This window comes from Drosophila ananassae, chromosome XR, assembly GCF_017639315.1.
Source record: "Drosophila ananassae strain 14024-0371.13 chromosome XR, ASM1763931v2, whole genome shotgun sequence".
Taxonomy (NCBI): Eukaryota; Metazoa; Arthropoda; class Insecta; order Diptera; family Drosophilidae; genus Drosophila; species Drosophila ananassae.
In genome coordinates this window covers 15969667-15988260 of record NC_057932.1, presented here as the reverse complement: position 1 = coordinate 15988260, position 18594 = coordinate 15969667, and the positions used below count along the sequence as shown (strand labels likewise).

At 35.9% G+C, this 18594-nt stretch overlaps 1 protein-coding gene across 6 annotated transcripts in view; it reads right to left on the bottom strand.

The window, feature by feature from the left end:
• Positions 1-714: 714 nt before the first annotated feature.
• The window catches only part of LOC6505082 (tyrosine-protein phosphatase non-receptor type 9), a 43579-nt gene continuing 25699 nt past the window's right edge, over positions 715-18594 (bottom strand). For 3 of the 6 annotated variants that reach the window (XM_014904803.3, XM_001965469.4, XM_014904801.3), the window contains exons 4-8: positions 8715-9688; positions 8450-8610; positions 5892-6121; positions 5623-5830; positions 715-5549 (exon numbers count right to left, since the gene is read on the bottom strand). In XM_014904803.3, coding sequence (XP_014760289.1) covers positions 5323-5549; positions 5623-5830; positions 5892-6121; positions 8450-8610; positions 8715-9688 — 1800 coding nt within the window. In that variant the 3' untranslated portion in view covers positions 715-5322. Of the gene's footprint in view, positions 5550-5622; positions 5831-5891; positions 6122-7409; positions 8218-8449; positions 8611-8714; positions 9689-16782; positions 17618-18594 lie in introns of those variants that run through there. The other 3 variants (XM_032452114.2, XM_032452113.2, XM_014904802.3) reach the window with 3 other exon arrangements.

Genomic DNA, 18594 nt, shown 5'->3' with positions numbered 1-18594 from the left:
AATATATTTTTGTTGGAATCAGTTTTTGGGTTCAAGTCCTCGAGGGTGGGTTCAAAATTCCAAAAAATTCCCAGCTGAAGTACTTTTTATTTACCCTGCCGATAAATTGCCAAAAGTTTTCTAAATATTACATTTAAATTTTAAACACATTTTCTAATTCATTTTCGAATTAAAGAAAAAAAACCAGTATTTATTTTTTGAGAACTAAGAATTTAGTTTTTGAAGAATATCTTAACAAAAATAATAGTATTTCATAACGTAAATATTTTTAAATTAGGAAACTGAAAAGTATTCTTGAACTAAATAGATTTTTTCTTTTGAAAATAGTTCTAAAATTTTGAATATTATTTTTTTTTAGTTAAAAAACGTATTTTTTTGAGTAGGTGAAAATATACTTTTTATTTTTTCATGGAGAGTTGTTGCACTTCAAGCTCCTTTTTTAATTATTTATTTTTTTAAATTGAAAACTATATTGCTTTAAGATTTCCACTCTAATTTAGGTAACTTTAATTTCCCAATTTCCTTAAAAAAAGAAAAAAACTTGGAAACAATGTTCTAAATTTTCTTCAAAATTAGTATTATTATAATTCTTTTTATTTAACTTTTATCTTGAAATCATAATCGTTTGAAGCTCTTTTTCGAAGCCAAGAACTGGAGTAATATTTAAAAAAAAAAGTCTAGCCTTCAATTCCTAGACTCTCTTGAAGAATTTCGAACTCCTTTACTTAATCTTTTGAATATCCAGAGATTTGGAAGCCAGACGCCAGCTAGTAATGTAGTTATTTATAAATTATGATACGTAGGATCCCCGTCCTCCCCCCTTATAGATGATATAACAATGAAGAAAAGATACAAATTCCTAGCCATAGAAAGACTTGCTACTTTAGGCACGAATCCTCCCCCCCTCCCCCCTAGTTAGTAGACACTTTTTGCCTTTGCCTTTTGTCTTTTTTTTTTTTGGCCATTCCCCGGAATGGATGATGTTTTTACCTCAAGGGGGTTACCGTATTAGAAGAACAGCAAAAACGCCAGTCATTAGTCCTAAGACGTACACAGAGAGAAATAATTGCAAAGTGGAAGATACTTTGCGAGAGAGATTGAGAATCGATGGGAAGACTTCGCCACTCTACGCCAATACTTAAATAGCTTGTAATGTTGTCTTTTTAGCTTTAAACTCGAATTCCGAAACTTGAGCACTCCCTAGAAAATGAGCATTCCCCACTTCCGAGTAACCCTCCCCTGTGGATGTCCAGTTATTATATATTTGTAGTTATAATATATAAAATATATATATTTGAAACATTTCCACTCTCGCAAAAAAAAAGTAAATCGTTTTTGAATTTACAATTGAATCCTACTTGATGGAGTTGCCATTCGCAGACCAAGAGCCAGAGGATAGGGCGTCTATATGGAAAATCCGATTGGATCTAGATCTATTAGTACATTATATAGTATATTATATATACACGAATTGGCTGCTGATTTGCCGGAAATTGGTCCAGTGCGTTGCTTCGGCTTTTTTGGTTCTCTCGACGCCTACAACTCGAAGATTAACATTGATTATTATTATTAATATTTAATGCAACCACATACAAATTAAATACAATTAAATAAAAATACAAAAAAAGAAATGTAGCTAAAGTAATTAAATCGAAATATTAATGAAAAGTAAAGTTAATGGTAACGAAAGCGATATATAAATGGTGATTTGTTTACATTTAAATGTATTTTTTGGCATTAGTTAAATAAATTACGGAATGCGTATACAACTGGCTAGAAAGAGACAGCAAGAAAGAGATAGAAAGAGAGAGAGAGACATGGAAAAAGACAGAGACGGACGCCGACAGAGTCTTCGATATAGAGAGAGATGGCAGGAAAACGCTTTTTGAACTACTTATTACTGATAACGAAGATTGTTTTAATGAATTATAAATGTGCGTGTATTTATGAAGAAATTAACTATAATTATAAACAAATAAATGTGAGCCTTTTACTTCGAAAGCAATAAAAATTGTCCCGTAATTCAAAAGATTTCAGATTCCGTAACGTTTTGAAACACATTACGTAGAACGTAAAGGTTAGTACTAAAAAGTGTGGCATACTTGTGGCCGTAAGTATATTTGAACAGAAATTAATTATTATTTTCCACTTAAATTTGTAATAAATTTTATATTCATAAACTCACCTTTTCAAAAATTCCCTCCATAATAAAATACACTCACATTTCGGTTTAGTTTTCTGTATATTTTTATCCACAATTTTCATTATTCTTATTTTGTTCTTACTATTCTTTTTTGTGTTTTTTTGTTTTTTGTGTTATTTTTTAATCTGCAAAATGCAATTTGCGTTTAGATCTTTTTCTGGCTTTTAGATTTCTTCGTTTTCGTTACGTTACGTTCTCGTACAATAATGCCTTACGTATTACGCGATCATTTCTCTAGGCTAAGATTTCTCTGGATGTGGGTTACGTGGATCGTGGATCGTGGATCTTGGACTGTCTTGGATGTGGAATTATCCTCTCTATGTACAGTGGTACCTCTGCTTCGATATAATTAGTGTTTTAATGTTTCTTCCTATAAAAAAAATCGCAGCAGGCAATTACGTAAGAAATTGTAGCGACTGAGAATGGTAGCGTTTATCCGATTTTTAAAGGCTTAGAGGACTACTTGGATCGGTCTAATCGGTAATCGGTAATCGGTAATCGGTAATCGATAATCGATAATAATCGTGATTAGGGGTGGGCTGCATTGATCGATCTGGTTTAGTGGATCTATGTTAGTGGTATAAGTGGGTATTACGTTGTGCGCAGCAAAGCTTTCTGAAAGCATCCTGTGACACATGCAACATTTCTAAGGACATTCGTTACTTTACATTCTATTTTCTCGCTTCACGCAAATAAAAGAACATCTTCTTTGTTTTTCTTTTTTTTTTTTTCATGTAACTCTAGCTAATTTTACATTACACTTTTGAAGAAATTTTGCTAATATTTTTTTTTATTTCGTACAGGTGTGTTTTAAATAAATTCTTTCATCCTCACTCCATGGCTTCCGCCGTGGAGTTCTACAAAAAATATTTACGATCATATTTCATTTTTTTTTATGCAGTATGATTTTTATTTTTGTTTTTTTGTCTCAAGCTATACAAAAATAGAGCATCCATTAATATTTTTTTTTTGTTTCCTTGTGAGAGTTGGATATTTTAATGCAGTATGTGTGCAACTTTTTAAGGTGTCTTGAAGGCCTTTGAAAGAATTGAAAATTGTTCTGTGGCGAGTAGTCTATATTAGTTATTATTTTATTTTTGGAAATATTAACTCCCATCTGATTTCTCTGAGTGGCGGCTATAATGCGTGTGTTTCCGTGTGTGTGTGTGTGTGCTTGAAGAATCTGTGGCTTTTAATTCTCAATTATTTAGTGGCTTCCGCTTTCACTTCCGCTTCTGCTTCCGCCTTTTTAACTTTCTTTCGGGTACGATCACAGCTTTTACAATTCTAATGATATACGTTTGTGAAAATGTGCGTGTGTGGTTGGGGGTGTGTGTGTGACTGTTGTCTGTGTTTATGGAAGATGTGCGGCCAACTCTTTAAATTCGCACCAAAAATTCTATATACTATATATTTAAATATCTTTACAGTCGTACATGAGACAAAAAAAAAACACAAAAAAAAAAGAAATAATTATCTGATCCATTTCATTTGATTTAAATGTATATATATTGTAAATCTTGGTAATACTTTCGCAAATATGCACAAAGAAAATGCATTCCATTCCGTCCGACATTAAATACACGTTTAAATTACATTTAAATATTTCGTTTTAGGTTTTTCGTTCAGTTGTTAGTTTCGAAAAAGCTGCCATTTTACTTGACTTTTGTTTTTGTTTTCTTTTTTTTTTTTTATCTTGCTACACACAACAACTAATTTTTTATATGTAGGTTTTTTTTTCTTATTTAATAAAAAAAGGTAATACAAAATATTTAGTTTTATGTTTTTTTTTTATTTGTTTATTAATTTTCATTTCGATTATTCCGCTTTAGATTCGCTTGGCAATATGCAAAGTGTTTTGTAGGAAAGAAGGCATTGTTAGATTGCTATTTTCTTTTTTTCTTTTATTACTTGCATTTCCCTCTATCGTTAGTTGGTAACATATTCAAATTCACTACAAATTTCCCTTCTATTTATTAGTCTCTATGCTATGTATATAAAATAGAAAATGGTCAGAAACGAAGAAAACTAATTGGGGAAAAAAAATGTTCAACAGCTTTGAGGGTTCTTATGTTCTGCAGCCTCTGGAAGAGAGAGATATTGTAGCCCAAAAAAAGGTGGCTGTGGTTGGCGGCAAAAGTTGATTCTACAAAAAGATGTATGTGTTCTCCTCCACTGGGCTATTTCTGTATGCAACAACATTGAACAATTCTTAAATCTTATTTCTTCTGCTTTATATATATATATTTGATATACATACTTCTATATATTGTTATGTTGATTTTCAAGACATATTCTATATAAGTTATGTAACTAGTTGGCTGCTTGTTGCTGCTGCTGCTGCTCCGGTTACAGCCGAATTTTGCTAGGAAAATTGCAGCTGATTTTTTGTCGTTATTCGTTCTTTAATTATTCAGTTATTGCTGAGCTAGAGAAATGCACAAAAATTGGGGTTCCCTTCCTTTTCCGTTGCCTTTTCTTCACGTTTTCCCGCGTCGTTCCGGACGGTTTTCATTATTATTTCTGCCGTAGAGCCTCCGAATCCATGTCCGAATCCAAGTTCGTTGTACTTTCGCCTATTTAACCGTGGGGGAAAGAGGGCCAGGCCAATAATTTCTTTGATTCTGACTTAATTTGTTTGCTTGCCTGTTTTCGGGTTTCTTCTCTCTTTATTTTTAGCTAATTGTTTTTTATTTAGTTTAAATTTAATTTAAATAATATTTATATATATAAATATATAAATACATATATTGATGTTTTCGCTATACAATCTATAGCTTGGTATGTAATAATATTAAAAAAAAATATATATATAATAGATTAACGTAAATTGGTTACTTATATTCTCTAGTTCTTCCATTTATCATTTATCATCTTGCGGAATCGATCTGTGCTCCCTATTGTTTCTCTCATATATATATATATATATATTTATATATATTGTATCATATATCGTATCATATCATATCAGGACGAACATCTAGTACAAAAAAGGTTACAAAGTTCAATTTGCAAATGTAAAAACGTAAAATTATTCTGTATACAAGTTGTTGCATCCCTTAGGATGCATGTGTGTGTGTGTGTGGTTGAAGGGGTTAATGGAGCCATCATATCCTTCTTTACTCTGAATCGGGTTCCCGCTCATCGAACCCAGCCAAATCCACGCTCTGCAACATTCCTCGCGAATAGGCGTACTCGATTAACGCCAGGTGGCAAAACACATACTGATCGGGCATTTGGATTGAGTAGGCGCGCTGCGAACGAATCTTCTCCACGGTTCCCCGTATATCCGCCGTGCCCACATCCTCCAGCCGCGATATGCAAATGTCCAGGGTGATGAATGTCCCTGTGGGAAATTCAATAGTTAGTTTTTTTTTTTATTTATTTATTTATAGAAATGTAAACAGATGACAACATACCTGTCCGTCCGATTCCAGCACTGCAGTGCACAACAATGGGAGGACCGCGCGGATGACCCGTCCATGTGTCGCCTAGGGCGTGGACTAGTTCCGCCTGCTTGTCGCGAACCTTTTGCAGGAAATTCAGCATGGCCATGGCCGAGCTGGGAACACCATAGTCTGGCCAACTGGTGAACTGCCAATGCGAAACATTGCGAATTTCGTCAGTCTAAAATAAAAATCAATATTATTTCCCTCTATTTCGGTATTGAAAAGTAATCAATACTAACCTTTATGTTTCTCAACTCCAACGAGGCCACCGTGTAGTCCTCGTTGCATTCAACGGTAATTGTTCGCACATGGTAGTTGCCAAACTCTAAGGAACTATCTTCAGTCGGCTCCCAGTACTGGCCGCATTTAACACGTCCGCGCTCCATCACGCGCGTCGTCATAACTATAACTAAACAACGCTGCTCCCAGACCATGCGCCAAAAGTCCTGGGATGTCTTTGGTAATGGACCTGAAAGAATTAAACTATCATTTAGTAACTGTTGAAAAAAAAATAATTATGGGGAAATTAATTTTTTAATTCAGTATTTTATTCATTATTTTATTTGTTATTTAAAATGCATATTTGTTTTTATATATTTCCCAGGATTTTAAGAAGCAACCGCACGATTCTTCAGCTCAGAAATAAAGGAAATACAAAAATTCCCTTTCGCAACTAACAATGTACTTGGAGGACAAAATATTTCGGCAACATCCAAACTAGCTTCCTATTATGTTTAAGCTATTTATATATTTAATTTTCCCTATATTCTGTATTTTTTAAAGTTTCCATTATTTTTAAGCGGTTCCCAGTATTTTTAAGTATTTCTTGATGTATAATCCTTTTCCATTAGTTTTAGAAATTTATAACTAGTTTATTTTTCAATAATTTTTAAGCATTTCCCTGTAAATATCCCAGATATACGCGTTTCCTTGTAAGCCTATTGTAAATGCTGGGGAAAACAGTGCTATTCCTACAGTATGCTAAAAAGGGAATATCCTGTATTTCCCCAGTATGTTGTATACGCGTATTAGACAATGTTAAGAATTTCCTTGTAAATTTCCCTAATCCCATACTTCGGATATACGCGTTTCAGACGATTTAAAAAATTTCCCTCAAAATTTCCCTGATCTCCAATACTTCAGATATACGCGTTTCATACGATTTTAAAAATTTCCCAAAAAATTTCCCTAATCTCCAATACTTCGGATATACGCGTTTCAGACGATTTAAAAAATTTCCCTCAAAATTTCCCTGATCTCCAATACTTCGGATATACGCGTTTCAGACGATTCTAAGAATTTCCCTAAAAATTTCCCCGATCTCCAATACTTTGGATATACGCGTTTCAGACGATTCTAGCAAAATTTCCCTAAAATTTCCCTTATTTTCTAAGACTCCGGATATAGGCGTTTAAGATGATTTGTAAAATTTCCCTGATTTTAATAAATTTCCCCTGTATTTTGGACATTTTTTGGTTTTTTTATTGGCGGTTTCCCTGTATTTTTTAGATCATCCAGTGAGATTTTTGAAAAACCAGTATTTTAAAATATTTTATTTTTGCCGAATCCCTGTATTTTCCCTACATTATTTAGATCATTTTTACGAATTTGCTTAAATGGCAAAAATGATCTAAATAATGTAGGGAAAATACAGGGAATCGGCAAAAATAAAATATTTTAAAATACTGGTTTTTCAAAAATCTCACTGGATGATCTAAAAAATACAGGGAAACCGCCAATAAAAAAACCAAAAAATGTCCAAAATACAGGGGAAATTTATTAAAATCAGGGAAATTTTACAAATCATCTTAAACGCCTATATCCGGAGTCTTAGAAAATAAGGGAAATTTTTAGGGAAATTTTGCTAGAATCGTCTGAAACGCGTATATCCAAAGTATTGGAGATCGGGGAAATTTTTAGGGAAATTCTTAGAATCGTCTGAAACGCGTATATCCGAAGTATTGGAGATCAGGGAAATTTTGAGGGAAATTTTTTAAATCGTCTGAAACGCGTATATCCGAAGTATTGGAGATCAGGGAAATTTTTTGGGAAATTTTTAAAATCGTATGAAACGCGTATATCTGAAGTATTGGAGATCAGGGAAATTTTGAGGGAAATTTTTTAAATCGTCTGAAACGCGTATATCCGAAGTATGGGATTAGGGAAATTTACAAGGAAATTCTTAACATTGTCTAATACGCGTATACAACATACTGGGGAAATACAGGATATTCCCTTTTTAGCATACTGTAGGAATAGCACTGTTTTCCCCAGCATTTACAATAGGCTTACAAGGAAACGCGTATATCTGGGATATTTACAGGGGAATGCTTAAAATAATCTGAAAACGCGTTTATATAAAATACTGGGCAAGTCATGGTAATTTCTTATTTAGTCTTCCCCAGTATTTTATATTTACAATAGGCGTCGCGCTTAAGGCTAATACTGGAAGTTCTCGAATTGCCAGTGTTTTTCTGCAGTATTATGGTGTCACGCCGAAATATTTTTCCACTATTTTTTACTAAGTATTGTTTTCTATGCTTGCTTTTAGGTCTCCTTTGTATGCTAAAAAATGGGTGAAAAATAATGAAAAATTAAAATTTTTGAGAATGGATGAAATAAAGCGAAATGTGTAATAAAAAAAATAAACCCAACCTTGTTCAGGTAAATTTCCTTCAAAGGTTTTATGGTTTTTTCAAAGTTAATGTTTCCAGTAATTTTTCCCCCAGCTAATCTTTATTATTAGTGGCTTTCATTATTTCACTGTTCCCACCAGATATTAAATAAGAAGACCCACCTTGAGTTGAAATATATGCATTCTTTTGTTTGTAGCCGTCGACAAAATTCGCGTTTATATAATCCGACAGCTCAATGCCGTCTTCGTAAGCCAGCACCACTCGACTGTGATCATAGCAAAGGACATCTGTGTAGCGATTTTTGGTTAGATTCGTGCGCATCCTGTATAGAAATTTTTTTAGTTGTAGTTATAGAAATATATATGATTAAGCATCGTTTTGTAAAAATAAAAATAAATATTTTTTTTAGATACAAATAAATCTTACCTCGCATGTGCGAAAGTCCCTTCTGGTGCCCGATTCCTGATGTCTGTGTACTCCTTGATTAACCCATGGCGACCACGTTGTTTGACCATCTGAACAATCTGCTCGATGGGCTTAGGATCACCCTCCTGGCCGGCCAGACTGTCGTCGTCGCTAAAGCCCGAAGAGGCACTACTTGGAGGATTCTCTGACCAGAATTCGCCACCACCGTTTGTTGTTGTGGTCCCAGTTCCAGCTCCAGCTGTAGCCGCACCAGCTCCAGCTCCTGCTCCAGCTACCGCCAATGATCCAGCACCAGTTACAGATCCTGTTCCTCCTGTGGGTCCAGTGGCTGTAGTGTTGCCGTCGCCACCACTTGTATTGAGCTTGAGGGAATTAACAGCCGCGGTGGGGCCAGATGAATTGGTGCGGTGGCTGGGACTCAGTCCGTTGATTGTGATGTTCTCGTTGGGCTCCCCAGATGCAGTGGATTCGGCAGCTGAAACTGCAGCACCAACCTGCGTTCCTGTGGCAGGACCTACGCCATTCCGAATCGTTACCACGGTGGTGTTGCTGGTGGCGGCGACGGCGTTGGTGGTTGAGTTGCTGCTGCTGCTGCTGTTGTTGCTTTCTGTGATTATTGTAGTTCCCTCCGGTTCCAAAATGCCATTCGTGGTGGTGCTGGCCACTACTCCCCCAGCCGATCCAGATACCGCCGATCCCACACCCACGATATTGGCCAGCAGCTCGTCCTCACGATTCGTCATCGATTGGCGGCAGCTGAGCAACCATGTGGCGTGATCGACCTCCAGCGTGCCACCCAGATGTATGGGCAGCGCTTTGCGCGGCACGTGCAACGCCAACTGCGGCACGGATACAGTGAACACTCGTTCGCGCAGCTTTTCCCGCACGAACAGCCGCAGGATTTTGAACGGAGCCTTAAACCACAAAGGCGCCGTCACAATGAGGACCTTCTTCAAACGCGCCGGATAAGCACCCTAAAAAATAAATATTAAAAATATTCATATTTCTTATTTTTATTTAATTTAAAAAAAATTTAAAAAAATATAATAAATTTAAGTTTCTATTGAATTGAAAGTCTCTTGAAACAAGGAAGTAAAATTTCCCTGGAAAGCTGTTGCCGTTTACCAAGAATTCCCACGTGTGCGGAAAAAGCCAATAAAGTGGGTAACAAGTTCACAGGAAACCTTTTCATTTTTCAGGTTAAGGGGGTGTTCTTCATTAAATTAATTAGCAATTAGGATGAATGACATGAAATACGAGAAAAGTACCTATAATTGGGCATCAGTTTTGTAAAGGGATTTTTGTTTGTGCCTTGCCTTTTAAAAGGAAATTGCATTTTAAATAGCTGTGGGATATTTTAAAGAAATTCCTATAATTTTTATAAAACGATGGAGGGAAATATGTCCACCGGGCACTGATTAAACTGCAATAGCAGGTAAAGCAGGTAAACGCAAACTACCTTGTTAGGCTGGTACCACCAACTAAAAGGAAAATGGGAAAATATATGTATGATATGTCCGTGTGTGTGCCATGTATGCATGTTTGTGCATGTGGAATGTTGGCAAATGGGGGTCAGCAAATAGGGGTAACAGAGACTAAGAGAGAGAGAGAGAACCACCCAGTGGGGGTAGGAGGGCTATGGATGGCAACAGCAACCTTCACCCAGTTGGGCAAATGTTGAACAAATTTTATTGCGGAATTTCTCTGTCGATGGACGTAAAAAAAACCACAACAACAACAGCAACTACAGCAAGTGGAAAGGAAAACTTGGCTTCATTTAAAGGTAAGAGAGAGGGGAAGCGGGAGAGGGAGGACTGGTGGAGAAGCTCTTGTGGGCTTTGCGGAGAATATCTCATCCGTGTCATGATTATTTAGTTTATTGGCCCCAGAAAGCACCAAGTGGAAAGGCCAGAAATCGAAATTAAGGTCAAAGTGCAGGCAGATATTTAAAAAAAAGTTCTCAATGAATCGGTTAAATTTTTTTACTCCCCCCCTTTCCCACTGTAAAGCCAATAAAAATGCAGTTGATGCACTTTAATTAAACGCACAATCACAACCAATACACAAACAAACAACACACACACACCAGCACCAGCATTCATGGGGAATTTAATTAAAAGTGTTTTTCGCAGTTCACCTACAAAAAAAAAATATATATTGTCGCTGGCATTTTTTCTCCCCTCGTTCCCCCACCGCTCTCTCTCTTCTTAATTTCCCTCTTATATCTCTCTCTGGGGCTCAATAAATTCCAGCTAACGGCCCAATTGGCAACGTTTTTCAATTAAAAAGTGCAATACCTCCACTTATCCCTCTATTATTGTTTACTTTTTACACTTTTCAAAAATAAGGGGTTTTTTGTTTTTAATAATTTGGTGGATTTTTGTTGTTTTAAATATAAAAGTAAGCCTCAATCCTTGTATATTCTGCAATAATTTCACTTATCCCAATATTATTTTTGAATTTTTTAACTTTTAAAAAAATAAGGGGTTTTTTGTTTTTATTAATTTAGTGGGTTTTTGTGTTTTAATTATAAGGAAAGCGTGAATACTTGCTTATTTTTGAATACTTTTACGAATCCCACTATTATTTTTCAATTTTTAAACTTTTCAAAAATAGGGGTTTTTTTTATTATTAATATTTCTAGGTGTTTTTGTGTTTTAATTGGAAAAACGATAACGGATTGTGATTACTTGCCTACCCCCTATTTAATCAGATTTTTTAAATTAAAAAAACAAAAATAGGGGGTTTTTATATTTCATAATTTGGTAATTTTTTGCATTTCAAGTGGAAAAACAAGCTTGAATTATTTTTCCTTGACTATATTTTTACTTGTCCACCTATTATTTTTTAATTTCAACGCTTTTTAAAAAATATGGGCATTTCTTATTTTTCAAATCTTGGGGGATTTTTGTGTTTTAACTTAAAAAAAAATCCAGGACTGTGATTTCTTGCCAGTTGTGCATTAACTCCACTTATCCCCCTATTTTTTTCTTACTTTTTGCACTTAACAAAAAATAGGGTTTTTTTTTATATTTAATAATTTAGTGATTTTTGCATTTCAATTGGAAAAACAAGCTTGAATAATGTTTTATGACCTTTAGTTTTATTTATCCCACTATTCTTTTTTTGCTTTTAATACTTTTTCAAAAATATTGGTTTTTTTTTTTATATTTCACAATTCTGGGATTTTTTGTGTTGTAATTAAAAAAAATGTCAAGCAATGATTTCTTGTCTATTATTCAATGTCTCCACTTATCCCCCTATTTTGATCGTTTTATTTAAATTTTAAAAAATAATAAGGGTTTTTTGTATTTTTAATAATTTGGGGGATTTTTTTTATATTTTAGTTAAAAAAAAAAGTCCAGGACTATGATTTCATGCAAACTGTGCAATACCTGAACTTATCCCCCTATTTTTTTCTAACTCAAACAAAAAAAAAGGGTTTTTAGTAATTCTAATCATTTGGGGAATTTTTCATTTTTTAGTTAAAATATGTCTAAAAATAAATATTATTTATTAGAAGAAAATAACAAAAATAAATGAATAAAAAATATATGAATTAGAATACTTTTTAAAAGAAAATAAAGGGTGTAGAGTAGTTTTTTCATTAAGGGAATTTTGGTTATCTTACAAAGATTGCATCATCCAGTCCCCTGTATTTGCGCAAAAACACACTCACACTAAAAAAAAATATGCACACACACACACATACATATCTGAGTACCTACAAGTATAACTGTACATATGAGTTCCATTTATGCGCAACTTCTTAATTTTCCCCTTATTTCGGGTTGCTTTGATCTCCCTTTTCTGTTTTCTGCTTGCCCCCCTTCCGTTGTTTCTGCCGTGTGTTTTGAAGCCAACTTTCACTTGGATCCAAACAGAGAGACATGTACGGACATGCCCACTAACCTGTGGGCAGTGGCTCAGCTTAAAAGTAGGCAACAATTCTTGCGCTGAAAACTGGCTACTGGCAGGTGGAATGTGGCATGTGGCAGGTGGCAGGTGGCATGTGGCGGATTATCCCATGTCCTGCATGTCCTTTAGTGCCCAATTTGCATATCAGAGCACATCGAAAGCCAATAAATAATCCACTTTCTCTTCTTCTCTCACTCTTGGCCAATAAATAACTCAAAAGGTTCGTGCCACGAATATAGAAATATAGAAATATGATTCCTGGCATTATATTCGTTTTTTTGCATGTTAGGGGTGCTTATGAGTCATAATTGGTAGAAGGGGGAGGAGGGGCTGCTCTCACTCTCACTCTCATTCTCAGTCTCACGGGAAAAACGGTAACCGAAGCCAAAAAAAAAAATGAAAAAGAAATGGTAACCAGAGCAAATAATCGAACTATTGCCGGCATTTCAGGGTCACTATATATGTATATATAACATATAGATCCTATAGAGTAGAGTCCCCCCCCCCCCCCCCACAATTCTGGTTATTCCCACATCCAATTAGAATCCAATTGGGGGGGCTGGTGGGCGGGAGGGGAGCAAGATAGCAGCAAAAGCAGGCAATAAAAACAATCACAATGTTCATTCACCCAGAGCCCCTCTAGTTTTTGTTTTTTTTTTGTCCACCCAGCACACATTTAATTGACAAATACAGTTATACTATATACTAAAAACACATACATACATATACATATATACAGAAGCTAGGGGATAGGGGATATTTAAGGAGGGAAAGAAACAACAATGGCAGGTGGAGAGTGAAGAGTGAAGAGTAGAGAGTGGCGAGTGGCGGAGTGGAGAGTGGAGACTGGCAGGTGGAGGACGAGGACGAGTGGCCAAAAGATTATTTGCCTTGAGGGCCAAAAAGTCTGAGCAAAAGTTGAATGAAACTTGCGAGAGTCAGCGAGGGGGCGCACATGCCACGCCCCCAAGCCAATACACTCAAAGAAATTAGAGTTAAAAAATTAGAGAAAAAAAAGGGAAATTAATTTCCCTCAAACTTAACAAAAAATTGGAAGCTAAAAGCTGAGAAAAAGAGAATTAGATTACTAATTATTTTTATTTGTATAAATTATTTGAAATCTCTATTTTTTCTCAGTGTAGTTTTGCGGCGGAGGAGTTCCCCTAAGCTGGCCGACTCTCGAGTGGGCAACTTAACGTGACTTGGCATGCGTTTTTGGCTCCAGACTCTCCAGTCCTTCGCCGCCCCTCTCCCCTGCTTAGCCAGGATATCCTCTAAGGAGAAGGGAAATTGTATAGATATTTGTCTTCCCGGCGAAGGAATCTGGCTAAATATAGCCACTATATCCGAGCTTAAAGCCTCCACTAATTGGTGGCCAGAAATGCGATATTTCCCTTTTCATAAAATTGTGTTTTTAATTAAAAATATGGAAAATATTGCTTGGAAATGCGATAAGTTCGTGAACAAAATAAAAACAGTCCCTCCATGAAATTCAAGGGAAATTAATTCCCCAAAGGGACGATGTAATCGGTATTGTTGATGGAAGTACTTTTAATTTCCCAGAATTGTGATGATTTCCCAGAATTGATTATTATTTAGTATTCATTATTTATTATTTATTATTTATTATTTATTATTTATTATTTATTATTTATTATTTATTATTTATTATTTATTATTTATTATTTATTATTTATTATTTATTATTTATTATTTATTATTTATTATTTATTATTTATTATTTATTATTTATTATTTATTATTTATTATTTATTATTTTTGATTTAAAAAATCAAGTATACGCCGCATGGGTTTATGATTTTCATGGCTCATATTTTTATCGTTTGTGGAAGAAAATAAAAATAAAAATAAATAAAAATAGTAAAAATAAATAAAAAGTAAATAAATATGTGAAATTAGCCATGGCCCGAAATTGGTAATGCGTTTTAAGCTTGTCGCCGGTTTTGGGCATGAAACGAATTTGTCGTTGTCCGCTTGTCCGCTTGTCCGTCTGTCCGCTTGTCTGTCTTTTACCAAAAATGGCACTCCGAAGCGGCTGGCAGAGCAAACAAACCGATAACCAGCCAACAAAGGGGAAAAGACAATAGAAAACAGACAAAATATGACCAGAGAGACAAGAGAGGGAATAGATGCTCCTCAAGATCATGGGAAATTACCAATTTAAAGTACACTTCCGATTTCAATTGAACTAGGGAGCTACTAGGTATAGAGAGGGGGTTTAAATTTCCCTAAATAAATAAATATCCCAAATATATAATGATGGAAGTGGCTCTAGAGAGCCTCTAGGGAGGAGAGAGTTTATATTTCCCTAGAAAATAAATATCCCAGATGATGGAAGTGGCTCTAGGTAAGCCCTGCTAATTGGAGAGCTCTTCGGGCCTTCTCTCCAAGCCCCAAGCCCCAAATCCAAAATCCCCACCACCCTGCTCTCTCTTATGATATCAGACCTCAAGCCAATCAATCGGAAATCCCTCGGGGCCACAACCAAATACCCAATACATTCGTCATAGAAATATATGAGAGATCTGGCTCTGACTTTGGCTTTGGGTTTGGGTTTGGGGATAACATGGGTTAACTAAAATCAATAGAATCGAATTCCAAGCCCTTATGACCTCATTCGGTGAAGGGGTTAAGTCCACAAAGCCTTCTCATTCTGATAGGGGCTGCCGAGTGGCATATTAGTGGCAAGTGGCAAGTGGCAGGGAAAGTAATTCCCCTTTTTTTCACAAAATATATGCGATTTCTGGGTTTATAAATAGGTCTTCTATTAGAATTGGTTTACTTTTCAAGATCTTGGAAATATAATTTATGTTTTTCAAAATGAAATGGCTATTTTTTGAGGGGAACAGTGAGTCAGTGGGCTTTTTTAGGCAGATTGGTTATATTTGAGAGAGGGAAAGGGTATATGAAGCAGCGGACAGGCGGACAGGCAGACAGGCAGACAGACGGACAAAAAAAAGGTTAAAAACTATAGATTACTCCACTTTTTCTTATTATGTTTATGGTTTAAATGTCAAATTTAATATAGAATAGAAATATTTCACAAAAAATTTTACAAAATTATAAAAATAAGCAAAAATATAGAAACGGAAAGACGGACAGGCGGACAGACGGACAGGGAAGTAGAAATTATGCTTTAATTCCACTTTTTCTTAGGTCTCTCAGTTCAAAATCTATACAATTCTATAAAAAGTATAAAATTTCCCCTTACTAAGTGACAAAAAATGATAAAAATATTCAAAAATAAATCCCCAAAGCGGACATCTCAACTTTTCTGAACTTTTCCAGACCTCGCTTGGCTTTAAAGCCCAAAGACACTCAGAAAACGTCGAATACCCCTAGGCTAGGGTGGCATAGAGGTGCCAGAATATATAAATATATATGTATGTGTGTATGCCAACAGCTGTGTTTGATTGCCTCCACTCTCGACTCTGCCAGTGTCCCTGGCACTTTTTACTCCTCAAAGTCCCCCTTAGATCCCAGCTCTATTGGCATTCTTGTTGATTTTTTTTCGTCAAGCTCTGGGGATGACAGCTTTTGTTGGTTTTTGTTGGACAGGTGAGCGACTTGGCAGGCTACTGGCTGCTGGCAGGTGATGGCGAAGGTAGGGGATTAAGAGTCACGTATCGCGTATCAGCTGCCATTGTTGGGCCAGCTAACTAATGCAAATTAATTAAGAATCTAATTATAAACAGAAAAGATTGTTTCAACTTCCCCATAAGGACTTCCAGCCAGGCTAACCCAATTAGATGACCTACTTCGAGGGGGGGGGGGCGGTCTGTCTTATTCCCCCAAACTAATTGAAGAACAACACTCTGATTGCCAAAAACCACCGAAAGTCACTGCCTTTTTGTCCAAAAAACAAAAAAAAATCAGTATGAATCACTGCGAAAGTTAGTCATAAACAGTTTTTAAATTAAAATTAAATGTTTGTTGTCAGCAAATAACAGAAAAAAAAAAGAAGAGATTTCCTTGAAAATAGATATTTAGAGAGACTCTTGTCCATATACGCAGTATATATATAAAGCTATAGGCTATATATCCCCCAGCTATGTGAGTGAACAGCTGTAGCTATAGATGTATCTGTATCTGTGGCTCTGCTTGTATCTGTATCTAAATAATCATGTACCTGAGTCGCGCGTTGGCGTTGTTATGGATTGTTGTTGTTGTTGTTGATGATGATTGTTGATTGTTGTTGTTTTTGTTGTTGTTGTTGTTGCTGTTGTCTAATTATTCCAATTTTTTTTTTATTATTGTAATATATATAGTTTGGTTCGCACAATTAAATGCTAATTGCGTGCAATTTTACATAACTTTTTCTTTTTAGCTTGTATCTTTTAGTATTTTTGTTTTGTATCTTTCAGTGATTCTTGCTGATTTGTCACATTACACAATGGGATGTGGTATATATGTAGGTGGGTGGTGGGTTTCGATTCAAAACTTCGAAAAACAAACAAAACAAAAATAGTGGCTTGGGATTAATTCGATTTTCGATACTATTGCACTTGTAGATACCTTTTTGTTGTATCTTTTTGCTAATCTGTATCTTTGGCATTCAACAAACTACACCAGGTCTCAAGATACACACGCACACACCGCAACACACACACACACACACACACACACCGACCGACCATCCGTTAGTCCTGTTAGTCCCGTTAGTCCCGTCCTTCCTTCCGACACTTTTCACTTTTTTTTTTGGATTTTCTTTCTTTTTGGAGCACTTTTTGGGACAAAAAATACAAGAAAAAAAATTATATAGAATTTCTATATGGAATATTACGGCAGACCGTATTGTATTTCCCGATTTTTGGCTTATTTTCTCATCTGTCTGACTTTGTTCTCGCCCTGGTCGGTTCTGCCTTCTGCTTCTGCTTCTGTATTTTGTTTGTTGCGCGTCGTCGTGAAAAGCTGAACTACGTCTGACGGCTGCTGCTGCTTTATTTTATTTTTTTTTTTCATTTCGTTTTCATTTCTTTTTTTTCTTCTTCTTTTTTTTTGCTATTTTGCGGCCGCGTTCTCAGCGCAGGCGCTCTCCTTGCGCCACCACCACCATCGCCGCTCTCGCGGTTGTTCTCGTGGGAGTCCCTGGCAACCCTGTTGGCGAGGGGGTTGCTGCTGCGCTGCCCTGCAGGAGGGGTGGTGGAGTGGCGGCAGGAGCACCAAAAACAAGAGAGAAACTCAAAGAGAGAGGCAGACCAACAGAGAGAGAGAGAGAGCGAGCTTCTAAGGGTTGTTTTGGGAATGCAAGGTTGCATTTGCTGCAGCTGTCGGTGGAAAGTGGTTGAAGTTTGGGAGCAGGGTTGCCAGCTTCAACTATGAAACTATCGCATGGCCTAAACAGGGTTGTCGAATCTGTTTATAAAGCTAGCTTTGAAAAAATAGGTTATGAGAAAGCGAAAAGTGTTTGAAGTTGCGGAACAGGGTTGCCAGCTTCATCTATGAAACTATCGCATGGCCTAAACAGGGTTGTCGCATTTGTTTTTGAAGCTAGCTTGGAAAAAATAGGTTTTTAGAAAAAAAGTCCCAAAAGAAAACTGATTTCATCACCTACTTGATTGTAATATTTTAGAAAAGAACAATTACTTTTAATTCCCAAATTAATTTCCGACATGGTTGAAATGTCAAAATGTCTTGATAACAAAATTTCCAAGAAAAAGCCCTAAATTGCAAATAAATTTAAAACTTATAGCCAAATAAAGCGCGGCTCTGCTGATAAGAGAGTCGTAATTTGTGTGTACTAATCTCTTCTACACTCCAATAGCTGTTATCGCTTCCCAAGCGAGTGTTAAGCTCTCTTCCTAGAATTCAAAAATTTCGGAAAAAGATTGCGTCAAAATGGGGCATGGGGCATGGGGCGCATTGGGTGTAATGCGGAAGCGGGCTGGTTCGCACGTTCAAAAATTGAATTGATTCGAGTGGAAAAACAAAAAAAAAACAT